Here is a 16,919-nt window from a genome sequence, read left to right as displayed (position 1 = left end):
TTTTTAGTTTATATTCAATCAAAATTATATCCAAATTCGTAGGATATGAGGACTAAATTATTTTAAAATTATAATTTCAGATTAATTTATTAAACATGTGGATTAAGATAAAATAGAATCCCAAATTCGAGACAAAATAAAATATTTAAAATTAAATTTAATTAACGATATAAATAGTCTTTTCTTGTCGCGGAAGATACCGTATGCACTATAAAATAATAGAGTAAAATTACATTAACCAAATTATAAGATTAACTCTTTGTTCTATTAAAAAAAAATGGTTAATGAATATGATTGTGGAAAAGATGTAGGAATTGACAGTGGCCGTGGGTGATAAGGGGTGTGTCGAAGTGACACGTATTGCAGTCAAAGTTACTGAGCTGGCAAGCAAGAGCCCCCCCGTACATAAAAAGTTACCGTTTGTAAGAAACCCCATATATATAAAATTGATAAGAACAAACGTGTCTTTTGAAGAAAGTAAATTTTACTGCAAATAAATCGACTCGGAAAAAAGAAAAAGAATATAGTACTACGTACAACTTATTTGAATTACTAAAAATTAATAATGTCACTTTTACAAGTTTATCCTTCCCTTTTCTCTTAAAAAAAAATTCCTAGGATCAATTTTTAATTGAATGATAGAACAGGCTAATTTGTGTGTTTAGTCTCAAAATCTTGTCGTCATATATGAGTTCTGGACAGGTCACTATAAATGAATTAATTAATACGCTATTTTTTTTACGTATATGAAAAATGCTATATCAACAGTAACACCATTCTAAATACTTAGTAATATTAACAGAAGCATGAAATATAAATTTTATTCATTTCACAAGTAGTTTCCCAAGTATGCCTAAAGAGCTCTCAATAGAAAGGTACTAGGTAGTAAATAATTTGGTCATTATCGTCAAATAGGGTTTATTTGGTCGTACATTCCAAAAACGGGGAAACACATTTCTAAATAAAAAAAAATAAAATTGTGAGACTTGTTTGACAATCCTTGTTCCCATTTATCTTCTTCCTCTGAATGAATGAGTTCTGTAAAATCCAGAGCCTACACTTTGATTCATCTCATCATACATAGAAAAAGTTTAAAGTAGAGTGAGGCATTTTTGTCTCTCTCTTTTAGAAAAACAAAGATAGGTAAAGAGAGAAAGAACATGTTTTATTCACAGTTACTTCTTTCAAAGAAAGGGCCTTTAGGCACCATCTGGATTGCTGCTCATTGTCATAAACGTCTCAAGAAAGAGCAAGTTCACCAGACCAACATCGCTTCTTCTGTCGGTGCGTTTTCCTATTGACTTTTTTCCCTTTTCCCCTTTTCATTCATAGAAAGTTATGTGTTTTATCTTCTTCTTTTCCTGTAAACCCTTTTCTCCTAACCTGTTTCTATTTGTATTCATTCTTTTCTTCATACATTAAGACAAAGTGATAGATTAACACTGCAGGTTTCTTTAGATTTCTATTTTAACCACAGTGTCATTTATTGGAATTTAGTGTTCTCTTCACTTAGTTGTACGTACTGCCTCCATGAGTTTGCCGGATTTCTTCATATAGCTGTCGAATGCACACTTCATATAGTTTATTTTTGTCCCAAATTGCAGCTAGTAGTTACCTTTTGTCTCCATTGTGTTAGATGTCATCCCTACATCAACTATTTTCACATTTAGTTGGATGGCTGGACAGTTGTTGTTCTCAAATTGAGTGTTAAAACCATACATTTTGTGATTCCATTTTTTGTAACCCACTGCNTAGTCCTAGCCGTATGCTGTTTACTGCGTTTCACTCCTCACATTACTTTCTTGATGTTATTGTATCATTTGTTGATTATACACTATCTTTTGGATTGGTTGTTATGTTTTATATATATCTCTCCTGTCTCTTAGATTTGATGTTCTTGATGGGTCTCCCGGAAACAGCCTCTCTACCTCCACGAGGTAGTGGTAAGGTTTGCGTACACTCTACCCTCCCCAGACCCCACCTAGTGGGATTTCACTGGGTATGTTGTTGTTGTTGTAGTGTTCTCTTGACTTAGTTGTATGTACTGCCTCCATGAGTTTGCCAGATTTCTTCATATAGCTGTCGAATGCACAGGTCATATAGTTTATTCTTGTCCCAAATTGCAGCTAGTAGTTACCTTTTGCCTCCATTGTGTTAGATGTCATCCCTACATCAACTATTTTCACATTTAGTTGGATGGCTGGACAGTTGTTGTTCTCAAATTGAGTGTTAAAACCATACATTTTGTGATTCCATTTTTTGTAACCCACTGCTTGTCAATCACATCGGAAAGTCGTTGTGTCAGTGGAGACCTCTCTCAACAAAGAATTTTACCACAAAGCCCCAACTAGGTACTACCACTTATAGGAGTCTTCTTTGCTCGTAGAATGCCCCCACGAGAAGAAAGAATAGTGGGATGCTCACGCTCTTGTTGGACGTTGTGGGTAAACTAATGAAGGGAAGAATGTGATTTAATCACAGAATTGAATCGGGGTTTTGACCATGAAGGTGAAATAGGTTCAAGTGTGACTGACAGCTTTTTTGGAAATTTCACCTAGTTTGCAACTTCTACTGTGTTAGCTGTAACAAATGCTATAGTTATAACACGGATTTCACAAGACATGGTGTAAAATATAATTACATGGAAATAAGCATGTCTTCCAAGCCACGGAAAATGGTTTCTAGCTTTATGTTGGATTGTGAACGTTTGCTGCAAACTTGGGTGATTATAGGTGGTGTTAATTGTTGTCTCTGTGAATTCCTTGGATGATTTGGGTAACTGTTTTCTGGCGGGGTTATCGGAAACACCTCTCTGCCTCCATAAGGTAGGGGGTAAGGATGCGTACCCACCTTATTTCCTAGATCCCACTTGTGGAATTACATCGGACATGTTGTTTGTAATCTTGATTTCAGTTCACATGTTTATGGATTGCTGTGTATGTATGTAATGATGTGCTCATTGCCTTGGGTCTTTTTTAATTCAGATTCTTGATTTGATTCTGTTTTTTAATTGCAGCACAACGCACGTAAAAGTAGTATTTAGAAGTTTTAATCATTTCTGGAGTGATTTACATTTGCTTGACTGCTTTTTTTCTTTGCTCAGAGAAAATTCTGCTGGATGAAGCTCCTGTGGTCACATACAGAATTTTAGGTCACCTGCTCCTGGGTGTGGTTAGAATATATTCGAAAAAAGTGGAATATCTTTTCAATGACTGTAATAATGTTCTTGTTAACCTTGGTAATTTTTCAACTCGCAAGAGACCAACTAGTAAACTATCAGCTGTAAGGATTCAGGGTATGCATGCTCCTGCCCACTTTATCACCCGACCAAAGAAATTTGAACTGGATACTTTTGATCTAGAAGTCTTGGAGGATCAAGACGCAAACAGGTGAAATAAATACTTTCCATGAATGACGTGGTGTCCCATGTTAATTTGTATATTTTCATTTTCTTTCTCTTTATGTTTTTTCTGATTGTTGGTTTGGCGTTAATCATTTCAATCTTTGTTTGCAACAAACTGTTTTGAAGTAGTCATGTGGCATCCCGTGAAGAAATCATGCTTTCAGGTACAGTACATCTTTGTGTATTTTTATTCACGGTTACTTGGTTTTAATTCTTCTGCTTTATGTCTCTTATTTTTTTAAAAGAGACCTTCTGCTTTCCGTTTCAGATGCTCAGGAAAATGAGCAAATGGTTTTTGGCTTATCTTGCAAGGTAGTCATTTATGAAGTATTATCATTTCTTTGGTCTTTTAACAGCATGTCTCGGCCTGTGGAACTTTTCCAACAAAAAAAGGCAGCTTAGCTCACTTTCTGCTTTGTGCTCAACTAAATATCACTATCACTGCTTAGCAAGATATACTACTGTTCCCTGAATATCTCGTAGTTTATGTTAAACTCTTTGCTATATGTTATTAGAACCTTAGGATTGGTGTAGCACATATTGTTGAATCAGTTGATTGATTTTAAATTATTATCTGCAAACTGGTTAGTGGAATTTGTACTTGTCAAGATACATCATGGGTTCACATAACTGCTTTTCTTTGAACAAGTAGTGGACAGTTTTAGAGGTGCTGTGTTTAATTTGAAGAAGTAATTTGATTGATCAAGCTGTTCAAATTTCTGATGATACTTGAATAGGAATTAGCTTAGAGCCCTAAGCAGTCACCTTCATTAGTTTTTTTCCTGATGATGGCATGGGTTGGTTGGAATTTCTCTTTAACTACTACTTTCATTTTGTGTGGGTGTTGGGGTGGGGTGGGGGGCGTTCTGTCTCTTTCTCTCTCTATCTGTCAATCTGGTACTGCTGCATGAAAAAGTTCAACCTTTGTTTTCTATGGATATTCTTGCATACATGACATATAAGCTGCTTTTTTCAGTACGAGGAAGATGTCTCTCATTTGGAGTCAAAGTCCACAAATCACACTCCAGTTAGAGAGTATGCACTGATCCTACACCTCTTTAAATAGATGTAGTGCTAGTGCTAAGAATTTAACTTTTCATGGTATAGCATACATTCACCTCACCTGATGGACAAAGATTTTGACTTCCGCCCATCAGTTGGGTCAGGCCATGTGGAAGCTCTGTGGAACCTTAATGAGACTAGATACTCCTTGGAAGAGCGCTTTGAACCTATGACCTTTGGTGACATTGAAATTCAGATGATCTCTGATAGGAAAGCTGATCACCAGACTGATGATGAGCAGATGAAAGAGTCTAATGCTGGGAACTTAGTAAACGAGGAGCATCTTTATGAAAAGAGGTCATCTTTGGAAGAGCATGCAGAACCGATGATTATCACAGAAGCTACACCGGAAATCAACACTGATCAACAATCTGAGAAAAATCATCAGCCTACTCTTGAGCTCTTCAAACCCCCTGATGTAGGAGTGAATGTAGATGATGAAGGACCAGCAGGCCTTGGTGAATCATCTCTTGTGGAAAAGCATTGTGGTTTTGAGCAAAAGAAAAATGTTGAAGCATCTTCCTCTAGAAAAGGGAAGGATCGGACTAAAGTTGATCAATCAGTGTCCCTCTGTATTGATGTATCCCCAGAGACCAAGATCTCAGGTGATTAGGGTCAATCCTTATCTGGATTACCTTGTTCTTTCGCTATCATTTAAGTTGAACAGCTGAATCTTACTGGAAAAGGAATAAGCCACCCCTCCTTTCCACCTTCATCTAGAAATAAATAAGGAGCATGTGTGCCCCTTCTCATTTTTTCTGCTTGTTGGATACAATCTAATTTGTCCCTTCAGAAACCCAAGCAAATCATGTTTTAAACTGCTTGTTTTTTTAACCAACATCACTTTCTTCTAATTCAGGATCTACTTCACCGGATTTCATATCTGTTCGCACCCCAGCTAAGAAGGAGCGAACTCGTATTTCAAGGAAGCGGAAGTGCATATTTGATGAGTCTATTGTGATCCCAAATGAGTACGATCCTTCTTGTCTTTTTTCAACCATTCAAGATCCATTGCACTAAGATATCCGTATGCAGGATCTTCTTGTTGTAACCTTCTTTAGTTAGTGCAGTTAAGTTCATTGCATAGTCAGAAGAGATTGATGTGTCAAATCCAAACATGCAGGGTATTCAAGCACTGGATTGGTGATGCAAATGACTTAGTTTGCAAGAGAAGGAAAGCCCCTCATTCCAGTTATTTTGCATGGAAAGTACATAAAATTTCCTCACTTCCTCAGAGTTTTGAGGAGCCTCTTATTCCTTGTGAGTAAAACGTTCAAACACTGCCACTACCATTTCCGTGTTTTAGGAAATTTAAATAACCAACTGTGGCAATGCAGGTAGTCTTTCGATTGATATTATATCTGCAATTAGCAAAATTAGATCAGCAAGGCATGGGCCTGCAGAAACAGTAGAAGTTCCTCTGCGTGAGGACATGCCAGACTCTCCATATAAACTAAGATCTGGGGAACAAATACCTATTGCTCTTGCTGCATCTCTGCATGCGTACTTACCTGAATCTCCTGGTACCCTAAGATGTGGAGAACAAATACCTAATGCTCCTGCGGCATCTCTGCATGTGGGTGTACCTGAATCTCATAATACACTCAGATATGATGGAGAACAAACACCTATTGCTCCTGCAACGCCTGTCACTGGCTCAAGCTCGTTGAGATTTCATGATACGCAAGGAACTTCTAGATCACACATAGAACCAGCAAGTTCAACTGAAAGCACAGAGAAAGGAGCACTTTCCATGGAGGATGTAGAATTTGAAATGAATTTGATGGATGAGGTATGACATGATTGACTAGTCTGATTGCCGTCAGAAGTAAAGGAAATTGCTTTCAGCTATGGAAGTGTATTGTGATGATTATTAACTCTTTTTGGGAAATAAAAGAATTATGTTGTCCATATCTGTTATTGTAATGCTAATAAGTGCTATAAGTGCTAACTGTTACAAATGCCCTCTTTTGTCAGGAGATAAATTCATTTGAAGGGGATACCTCAGAAAAATGTAAGACAGTACTGTGCTTTAGGGGGTAGGGGAGTGATTTTAGTGGTGAAATATTATTTCAGTTGGATTGCCATTCTCATAAGCTTTTGTCTTGGTTGCAGGCAAATTTTCCCTAAGAACAAGGTATGATGAATAAGGGATCTCATTCCCAATTTTTGCAATCCCTCTTCCCCATATCTATGGCATCTTTTGGTTATGACTCTTGGAAACTTGCTGAAAATTCATTTCTTCTGTTTTTGGTGGTGATCCAATTTGTTGCTTTCTTGCATGCAGAAAGGTTGGAAAATTTCTACTTGAAAACTTTCTTGCTGGGAAGGGGAAGGAGGAGGTAGAAGTTGTTAACTTGTCCTTGCTTATGAAGGGGAAAACAAAGAGAGACAATGCAAGGGTGTTCTACGAGATACTGGTATTGTTTCTAGGTTCCTTTCGTCTTTCTGGTAATTTTAGGTCTGCCAAATTGAACTTGTGGATGAATGGAATTATTTGATACATATATTAAAGAGCGGTTGCAACAAGAGTTTTTGTCCCTTGTTTCCCTTCTGGCAAGCATCCAGTCTGTGCTCTATACGTGGTGCTTAAACAGGAATTACCTTGGTTCTATTGTTGTTAAATGCCTGTATTCTTGGCCTATAAACATTGCTTATAATGGACGGACACATACACATGCGTCATAAATTCATTCTATGCATTATAATGGACGGACACATACACATGCGTCATAAATTCATTCTATGCATTTGTCTGTGTTTATGTAGATCCAATGTAATATGCACATAGATACATTGTGAATTATTTACAATGCTTAATTTTCATGCAGGTTCTGAAATCGGGAGGCTGGATAGATGTGCTGCAGGATGATGCCTATAGTGACATTCTTTTGCAAGAACTCCCAAGACTAAAGCAGACCTTTGAAGCTGACGGCCTTGGCTCAAAGTCTTGAATCTATAATTATGTTCAAATAGAGAGCAGTGTTGGTAAATAGTAGCATAGGAAACAATCACATGACATATATGCCTCATCTTAGAGTAGTAGTAGATGAAGCAATCAACATGCATATATGCTTTTGTGCATGTTTGGTATATAGAGTGGAGGAGGGAGGAGCAGCTATTCTCTCTGCTAGGATGATGTTAAAAAGAGGAAGAAACACAGAGAAAGAGGTTGTTGTGAATCAACCATTGCTCTTCCTCCTTAACATGAGGGGAAGTTAGGTTATTGTTAACTATTCTGTCTACCAACTTTTTTAGCTTATGAATGCAAAGTTATCAGGAATTAGTTGAATTTATTGTCAATGTTTTGGTTAACTAGTACTGGTGAAAAGCTATTACTCTAATTTTCTTTAGATCAATACACAAAAATGACGAAAAGTTGCTTCATGAGAAAATTGTATACCAAATATATATTTGGAGGTGGTTATAGAAAAATGTAGACGATTTACTCTACAAAAGTTGTCAATTCATAGGCATTTTAATCAACAATGAGCAACACTACATGTATAGTCATGAGTTTTAAAAAGCTTTATCACGTAAAAAATATGACATGTTAGGACACAAAGAGGTTGTTCAGTGTGAGAAATAAAAATAAATAATCATAAAATAAAAAAAAATAGTCTATGGATAAAATTTGGGTGTATTGTTTGGTTGTCAAGTTTGGAATAACTTATTTCACCATTTTATATGTGATGAAATAAGTTCTCCCAAATACATGGTGAAATAGCGTATTTCACGGTAATTAATTCTGCGATAATTTGTTCCCAAATAAATGACTCAAAACTTTATAATTTTTATGTATATCTGTCATGTCACAAGTTATTAATTTTCGTATAAGCTCAAACTATATTACGTGTCACATACATCAAAATATATTTAGATTAGTTAATGAAATAGCATTCTTTTGAAAGTTAAAATTTATTTGAATTAGCTTATTTTAAATATTTTTAAATTAAAAGTATTTTTAAAGTGTTTGAATAAATTAAAGAAAAGTATTTATAATCTTTAATTCAAAACTAAAATATAATGTAAAAATAGATCAAAACCCAATTTCTAAATGTAAATTTTTTTTATTATATAAAAAAAATAAAACTCGAGAGCAAAGAAGTCCCAATTTCTTTGTTTTCACTTTGGCTTTTCTTTTTATTTTTGTTAGAGAACCCAGTTGAAGCGAATCTGGTGATAGTGTTGGGCGAAAGAGATGAATCTGAACATGAATTCAATGGAATCAGTGGTTGCTCAAATCCAAGGGCTATCGAGCAATTCATCAGACATAACTCAGCTTCACAACTTTCTCAAACAATCGGAAGAGCTACTCCATTCCGACTTCTCTCGCTTGCTTTCTTCTCTCGCTGAACTCGATCCTTCTATTCACTCCCTCGGCTTTCTCTATATTCTGTAAGTTCCTTTTCTCTTTATTTATAACCTAAACCTAGGGTTTCTATTCTCAAGATTATTTGTTTAAATTAGCCATTGATAGATTATACATATATATTGATTAAAACACCCTAGGGTCTGGTGCCCACGACGTTCAAGCGCAGGCAAAAAGCACCAGGTGCTTTTTTCCCATCTGCCCTAACTTTGTTGGACACACGGTATTGGTACCGGTGGAACTACGGTGATTATGAAAAAAGAAAAGAAAGATTACATACGAGTCTAATTGACAAAGAGGATTGTTATGGTCAATACCAATACATGTGGGATTGAGGCATAGTTGATTGATTAATTTACATAATCTATAAAAATAATGCAGAATTGAACCATCCACAGAATAAAAGACCAGTATTTGTGTAACAAGTGGGCGTTGTCTTTTGTACTCTGTCTAGTCTGTATTACTCATATGGTTGTGTTTGTTAACTAACAGGGAGGCATGCATCTCATTCCCAGTTGCAAAGGAGCATGTTAGTGAACTGCTTGTTTCTGTCGCTAGATTTATCAATTCATGTTCTGCAGAGCAAATCCAGTTGGCGCCCAATAAGTGTAATTTTATCTGATTTCTGGAATAGCTTTTGTGAATATTCCTGTTTCTGGTCTAACTTATATTGAGGCATGTCTACAATTTGTGGTTGCAGTCATTTCTGTTTGTAAAAAGTTTAAGGATCATATTTTCGGACTGGAAACTCCAATTCGTGGTGTGGCTCCAATGCTGACTGCTATTCGTAAACTGCAATCCTCCTCTGAGCAATTAACAACATTGCATGCCGATTTTCTTCTTCTTTGTATATTGGCAAAGTGCTATAAAACTGGCTTCTCTGTGCTGGAGGATGACATATATGAGATTGATCAGCCACGGGACTTTTTTCTCTATTGTTACTACGGGTCAGTTGTTTCAGACTTTCAGCTTTGAAGTTATTTTAGTTGTGGTGGTTTCATGCCCTTGCTCCATTCCTTGCTAAAATTTCTCTTAGTGACTTTTTTTTTTTTAGTAATTTGGAATATTTTGTGGAAATAGGATAGTTCAAGACATAATTCATTAAATCATGCTTTCCTGTCAGTGTGTTTTCTAATTTTTATAGGAAATAGGAGAAACTTTGCTCGCCTATTAACATTGTGTTTGCTTTTATAGTTATCTGGCGAAAGAATTAATTTTGTTCAAAAGCCTATGGTATTGGTATACAATTATCTACATCTGCCTTTTTACTTTTGATACTGTTCAGTTCTACAACCTAAAGACAAAGTTCTTAACAGCAATGTGAATCACAAGTGATGCACCAATTTAGAATGAGATTGAGTAATTCAATGTTCTCTTAATTAAAAGTCACTGATATATGATCTTTCTATTGCTCTTTGGATTTTTCTGGATTTGTCTTAATACTTCTTGACATGTCTTGTAATTTGAACATAACAACAGGGGAATGGTTTGCATTGGACAAAAGCAGTTCCGCATAGCATTGGAACTCTTGCACAATGTATGTTACTGTGTTTTCATTCCATGTTTCCTTTATTGGTATTTGGTTTTGTTATTCCCTAAGTTACTATATATTATCTATATCTGTTAGTTTGTGCTGATTCTAGCTGTAATGCTTCTAGGTTGTGACGGCACCTATGTCTTCTCTAAATGCAATAGCAGTTGAAGCTTACAAAAAGTACATTTTGGTTTCACTGATTCATCTTGGGCAGGTGTGTTTTGCCACCATTTTTTACATACTTTTGGTGGTAATATTTAGTCAACTCTCCAAAGCAATACACTATCTTGTAGTGACGTCTCTGTTGGACAACAGTTTGTGAGATTTATGTGAGTCTTTTCTGGGGCTTGGGCTTGCACTGCCGTATAACCTTCTTATTTTACATTATATATGATATTATCACCCATGGACTTGTTTAGTTTGAGTCACAAAGTGTCAACTTTTTAAAATGATAGTAAATAAGAATATGACAGGTCATGTTTCCAATGTTTATTCTTGCTGATTTTCATTCTCCTGATTAAATTGCTTCTGATGGCAGTTCTCTACCAGTTTTCCTAAGTACACTTCTTCTGTGGCTCAAAGGAACTTAAAGAATTTCTCTCAGGTAATTATTTCAACTGTGCAAACATATCATTCCAAGTAGCACTGACTGTTTCACCCAAAGCAAAATGAAAGGAATTCTTTTCCCTCAAATGATTTGGTGACAATGCAAGCTCAGTTAAGTATATGCGCAGTTGGCTTTACAATGTTGATGTTAGAAATCTTGTACTGATTCAAGTGTTGTTTCAAAATATAAGCATTGCATATTTTGTATTAGTAGGCTAGGCATAAAACTACGTAAATGATAATGAAACAAGAAATAGATCAATATCTAATAGAAGTGAAAGAAAGAACACATTTTCGTGTATAGATATATGGCTGGCTTGATAGGAGATCATGAGTACTTTGTGTACATTACTACATATGTTTTGGCACCATTTGGTGATTTAATACAATAAAACTTTATGTATCGGAAAAGTCCCTGTTTAGAGTCCTCAAAATCTCTTTAGTGTACTCAGCGAAGAAATAAGGTGACCAGCTGTAAGCTTCTAAAATCCCAACAATATTTTCTAATATAAAATGAATCCGAATTGGGAGGAGATTGAAGAGACGCCTCATCGAGGATAATTCTCTGTCATGTGTGGTCCTTATGTGTGGAATATAACATAAACTACTTATTTATTTCTTTTTGAGCAGCCCTACCTGGAGTTGTCAAACAGTTATGGCACTGGAAGAATCTCTGAACTTGAAACATTCGTTCAAACAAACAAGGAAAAGTTTGACAGCGTAAGTTTTCCTGAGGTCAAACTGGTGCATTTCCTGATCTTCTAGCAGCTAATATGAAAGCATGGGTGCAAAGTGAAAGCTCTTTTATCCGCTCTCTCCACTCCCAAACTCCCATGTTAGTCCATCTTTTGTGAAAGTTATAATAATCTTTTCATTATTTTTCAGGATAATAATCTTGGATTAGTGATGCAAGTAGTGTCTTCTATGTATAAGCGCAATATTCAGCGGTTAACTCAAACGTACCTAACTCTCTCCCTCCAAGATATTGCTAACACTGTCCAGCTAAGAGGCCCCAAACAGGCAGAAATGCATGTGCTTCAGATGGTATCCTGCTTTTTAATCTACTGGATTGTGTAAGTCTTCAACTTTGTACCTTGAAATGTTGATGTTTCACTTTTGGTTATAGATTGAAGATGGTGAGATATATGCAACAATCAATCAGAAGGATGGTATGGTTAGATTTCTGGAGGATCCTGAGCAGTATAAAACATGTGGAATGATTGAACACATTGATTCATCAATTAAGAGGTGTGACTTCTGTTACTTCGGTCATTGGACATGGATATTCTACATTTTACTTGTTATTAGACTGTCATTTTTCTGTCCAATGTGGTGGCTATAGCTACTGATTGGCTTTTTGAGAATTTACATTTAATCTCAAACCCCAAATAAAGTTGGAATGAATTTGAACTTTTGCACATGGTACTAATGATGGATGGTATGCACAAAAGAATGCCAATTTCCATCCAGCAATTTGGATATCTGCACCAACTGTGCTACATAAGGGAGGTGTTTCTAAAATACAAGTGAGTAAGGGAGGGTGAAACTGAAATTTAGTAGATGTGTACATAAATAGGATGGAAATTCTACTTTGCATCACTGGTTGATAGTAGGGTGAGGGTAAAGGGTAGGGTTATCTATTAGATTTACTTTATTCTTGACATCTCTATCTCTCTGTGTACATATGTTTTAACGAACCAACAATATGTGAGTCCTGCTTTTTTTGTTACTATTCTATCAATTGCTATGAAAGGATATCTAAAAACTACAATGATGTATGTTTTTCTATTGCAGATTGATGGTGGTGTCGAAAAAGCTGACTTCTATGGATGAACTTATGTCATGTGATCCTATGTACCTAGGAAAGGTAAAACTATGTCAAAGTCCTCTTTTGCTAACTGCTTAATAGAACAACTGTGTTTTTCACTAATTTAATTTGTGATTACTTGCTTATGCAGGTTGGAAGGGAGAGACAGAGATTTGATTTTGATGATTTTGACAGTGTTCCTCAGAAATTCACTGTCTGAGACTAGCAGAGTTCAGTTTTCTGAGTAAATATGGCAAATGATGCTGATATGTTCATTTGAAATATAAGCAAACTTTATTCCATTGTCCTCAAGAAATGGCTAAGGAAATAGGTGTATTTAACTCCTGGTTCAATCAGTGGTATCATGTTTGTTCCATTTGCCCTTTTGTTTTTTGTTTTGTGTGGGCAGGTTGAACTGCTTGCTCTAGTTTTAGTTTACTATCTAGCAAGGAAACTTTCTAGTTGCAGTAAGAGGCTAGGAGGATCATAATGTTCCATCTTCTTTAGTGGACATTGGTGTTTTTGTTAATTTGTTTAAAGAAGTAAGTTCCTCCATCTCCCAGTTTTGGGTTATTACAAAAATGGATACCCTTCTTTTTACGTACTATTTTACATATATTTATCATCTTGCAGCAGATATCCGGCTAGTTGGCTGAGCATGTAATGGCAAAATAAGATGCTTCCCTATTTAAGTATTTGTTTGTCGTCTTTTCCTTCCATTGGAATTCTAGACCCAGGACAGGCCACCAAATATGCTAATACAACTGCCTAAATAATAAATTTTAAAAAATGAATAGTAGTGTATGAGCTACATTTTTCTTTGCAAACGACAAATTAACTTGACTTTGACATTCAATAACATTGAAAAGCGACATGGTAGCCAGGAATCAGTAACATATCATTGTAATCTCAATTTGGTTCTCCATGTATCTCCTACTACTTTCCTGGGCTGTGGATTATCTGGTCCTCTATCCCGCTGTCCAGAGGTGAAATACAACCATCCATTCCAGAACCCCGCCTGTGTTGTCTTCGCCCGATATGGCATCTTTCCGATGACAGACCATGTCTGCACAAATTCGTAATTAAAAAAATACTCAAGTCTGAAAAGGAAATAAGTTATGTAGTCACTCGAATGGAAGGCAATAAAACAGAGAAGTAACTAAACTGAAACTTCATAAAAAAGTATGTTATGTAGTTTAAGACAAAGATATTGCCAACTTTGATATTGATTAAGAAAAGGTAAAATACCAGTGTATTTAGGTTGAACTGGAACACCTCTCCAACTAAAATCATCCTTTTGGTCACAGGATGCTTCTCTGTTGTGCCTCCAACAATAACAATAGAATTATTTACAATAACCCAAGAACATTCTATGTGCGAAACCGGTTTTGGCATAGAAGGCAACCCTTTCCATTTCATACTTTCATCCAGCATATAAACATCTCCAAAAACCACCTGAAGCCACAAACATAGAAATTATAGCAACTTCCCCAAAAGAACTTTGAGACAAGACTATCAAAAGGAAGACAGAACCTCGAGTTTAGTTGACCAGACTGAAACAAGAATACTTAAGATTTAATAATCAGATAACTGAACCTAGATAAAAACTATAGCAACATATACCTCGAACCTTCGTGAGCATTTAAAAATAGGGGAGCCAGGTTTGGCCATGAAATCACCCTCTTGACCACCAATTACGTAGAGCCGATCACCAACAGCAATACAAGCCCTGTGGGGAATAGCCTCAAGATCAGGTTTTGAAATAAATTGCATTTCAGAACGGGTTATATACTTTTGAAGAAAGGAGAGCACAATTTTCAATATGGACCTGTTAGACATTTTGAATTGCTATTCTCAAACTACTCAAGTTCAAACGTTTAACCTTCAACATAGTTTTAGCTTTTAAAGTCCTCATAAAAGTAAAATGGAACAAGGGCTATAGCCTTAGAAAGAACGACTGACAAACCTATGTGGTCCTCCGCGAGGAATGGGTACTTCTTTGCGCCAGTGCTTCTCTAAGGCTTTTCCATTTGCTACTGCAAGACTCCAATGATCTAATCCAGGGGTGTGGCGATTCTCTTTGCCTCCACCCATCACATGTAGCCTGCCTTTCCAAAGCTGAGTTGCTGGTGCATACCTGAAAAAACCCTAGACATTACTCTAGTTTTGTATAAAACTCATCATAAGGTACTTATACTTCAATATGCTATCACTACGATGTGATGCTAATCTAGAACCTAAATGGATGATGGGCGCATTCCTTATAGTTACAAACTTGATGGATGATGGACGCATTCCTCTACCATTTTCCACTTAAAATACCAGGCTTTTTGTCTGCAGCAGAATTTGAAACCTTGATGTGCGCCTAACCCACACATTATCTGCTGCACCTTACCACTAAACTGAAGTCTAAGGACAATACTAATCTGGAACCTCAGCAGATGCGGTCTCTACAACCCACGGTTTCTTAAACCACTTCATTGACCACTTGGTCACACACCTTTAGATGCACAAGAAACTAATACTATATCAACAACCCCCATTTCCATATGTGATTATTGTAAGAAATAAGGTACACAATCTAGTCTAGGTTTAATGTTACAAAAGACTTCTGAGAGATGTGTTCTTGGGATAAGCCAGCAAGGATACATACCTTGGTGCTGGTAATGGTGGCAAGCTTTCCCATTTTCTGGTGTGCGTGTCCAAAACAAATGTGTTTGCTGTAGGTCCCCTGCATTGGGGACCATATTGTCCTGACACTATATATATGTATCTTCCATCAGTAGCCACCCCTAAATGTGAATGTGCCATATCTTTTGGGATTGCAAAACTCTCAGTCCATGTATTTGTTGTAAAATTGTAAACATCAACATGAGAATGCACCTATACATAGTAATTAGTATAGTTAACTTGCAAATACATTTTCAAGCTAATTAAAAAAATGGGAAAAAGATGTTTACATGGTCTAGGTTTTCATATCCTGCAAAAACGAAAAGCAAATCCTTAATCTGAAGAGAATAGCCATCCAAACGAACCACAGGTGCAGATGCCATCTGTTCCCATTTCAATTCAGGAGCAGGCAAATCAGCATAGGTCATGGCTAACGCTCTTTCAGGGTAACGATCCCTATTACTTCCTCCTGCATCCTGATTCTACAAAATGCAAAATTGTTCATAATTTCGTAGTAATTACTAAAAGCAACCCAAATGCTGTCTTAACTAACCTTTAGAGAATGATTGGAGACGTTAATACGGTACTTGTCAGGAGCCCAAGTGGTAGCAAGGGAAACATAAGCAGAAGAAGAAGCAGAATGAAAATCGCGGGTCAAGGAAATTGCTAGAAGAGCAACAAATGCAAGAAGAAGAATGATAGGTTTTGCGAAACTGTGCTTTGCTGTCGATCTTATCATTATGTTGTACTAATAATAATACAGAAGCCGTGGGAAGAATACCCATTTGCGCCATTGATATAAGATAATAGGTTTATTAGTTGGAGGATTGTTTTAAGAGGAAGAAGCGCGGGCGGCCGCTAATGGTTTTTCACTTTGCCCTTGGTTTTCTGCCTCTCTTTTTTTTCTTTATTTCTGGTTCCTCCCTCTTCTTTTACATGAAAAAAAATAGTATATTCCTTGCCATACAATTATCTATTTTTCTACATTTATGAATTCTATATATATGTAGAAACAAATTAAATACTCCCTCCCTCCATAAATAAGTGAGGCTTGCTTCAGTGTCGAAAATACTTGCTACTTTTTAAGTTTCCAACATAATTCTTAAATATTTTTGGGGTCACATTCTTAGTATGTTGAAATTGTGTCATGAGTTCGTTTAATCAATTCTTACTTTTTTTGGTATACCTCTAACTCTTCTAACTGTTAGGGATCATTTGGTTTGAATACAAGTTATGTTGGAATTAGTTATGCTAAGATTATTTATATTGGAATTAGTTATCCTGACCTTATTTCTTATTGATTGTTTGGTTTGCTATACTAAAAATAATAATCATTACATCTTTTCTAAAAACACATGGTTTGATTACAAAAATACCCTCTAATTTAGTTTTTTTTTGTATATATATATATTTATAGAGTTTTAGTTATTTATTTTTTAAAACAAAACATCCATCTTATTTAGCT

At 36.0% G+C, this 16,919-nt stretch overlaps 3 protein-coding genes across 5 annotated transcripts; 2 read left to right on the top strand and 1 right to left on the bottom strand.

Moving 5' to 3' along the window:
• The first annotated feature begins 1,019 nt into the window (after positions 1-1,019).
• LOC125849226 (sister chromatid cohesion 1 protein 2) lies at positions 1,020-7,805 on the top strand. Of its 2 annotated transcripts, none has more exons than XM_049529264.1 (13): positions 1,020-1,284; positions 3,104-3,389; positions 3,530-3,567; positions 3,672-3,715; positions 4,380-4,438; positions 4,511-5,070; positions 5,325-5,436; positions 5,589-5,725; positions 5,803-6,257; positions 6,443-6,479; positions 6,581-6,602; positions 6,753-6,885; positions 7,297-7,805. In XM_049529264.1, exons 1-13 carry the CDS (start codon positions 1,161-1,163, stop codon positions 7,417-7,419), a joined length of 2,130 nt encoding a protein of 709 aa, XP_049385221.1. In that variant the 5' UTR covers positions 1,020-1,160; the 3' UTR covers positions 7,420-7,805. The 2 variants fall into 2 exon arrangements, with proteins under 2 accessions (XP_049385221.1, XP_049385222.1); XM_049529265.1 differs by having other exon boundaries at positions 3,533-3,567; positions 7,297-7,803.
• Positions 7,806-8,601: 796 nt separating this feature from the next.
• LOC125847702 (COP9 signalosome complex subunit 3) lies at positions 8,602-13,160 on the top strand. Its single transcript, XM_049527370.1, has 11 exons — positions 8,602-8,863; positions 9,330-9,445; positions 9,538-9,784; positions 10,317-10,374; positions 10,496-10,585; positions 10,910-10,975; positions 11,608-11,697; positions 11,863-12,021; positions 12,104-12,225; positions 12,772-12,844; positions 12,936-13,160. Exons 1-11 carry the CDS (start codon positions 8,667-8,669, stop codon positions 13,002-13,004), a joined length of 1,287 nt encoding a protein of 428 aa, XP_049383327.1. The 5' UTR covers positions 8,602-8,666; the 3' UTR covers positions 13,005-13,160.
• A 360-nt stretch (positions 13,161-13,520) lies between these two features.
• Positions 13,521-16,193, bottom strand: LOC125847701 (kelch repeat-containing protein At3g27220-like). 2 transcript variants are annotated; one of them, XM_049527367.1, is made up of 7 exons: positions 16,008-16,193; positions 15,745-15,936; positions 15,438-15,667; positions 14,751-14,921; positions 14,408-14,513; positions 14,033-14,239; positions 13,521-13,850 (listed from the first exon to the last, which is right to left on the bottom strand). In XM_049527367.1, the coding sequence occupies exons 1-7, from the start codon at positions 16,191-16,193 to the stop codon at positions 13,683-13,685; spliced, it is 1,260 nt and encodes a 419-aa protein (XP_049383324.1). In that variant the 3' UTR covers positions 13,521-13,682. The 2 variants fall into 2 exon arrangements, with proteins under 2 accessions (XP_049383324.1, XP_049383326.1); XM_049527369.1 differs by having other exon boundaries at positions 13,575-13,850; positions 15,745-15,930.
• Between the last annotated feature and the right edge of the window lie 726 nt (positions 16,194-16,919).

This window comes from Solanum stenotomum, chromosome 12, assembly GCF_019186545.1.
Source record: "Solanum stenotomum isolate F172 chromosome 12, ASM1918654v1, whole genome shotgun sequence".
Classification (NCBI taxonomy): Eukaryota; Viridiplantae; Streptophyta; class Magnoliopsida; order Solanales; family Solanaceae; genus Solanum; species Solanum stenotomum.
This window is presented reverse-complemented; position numbering and strand designations above follow the sequence as displayed.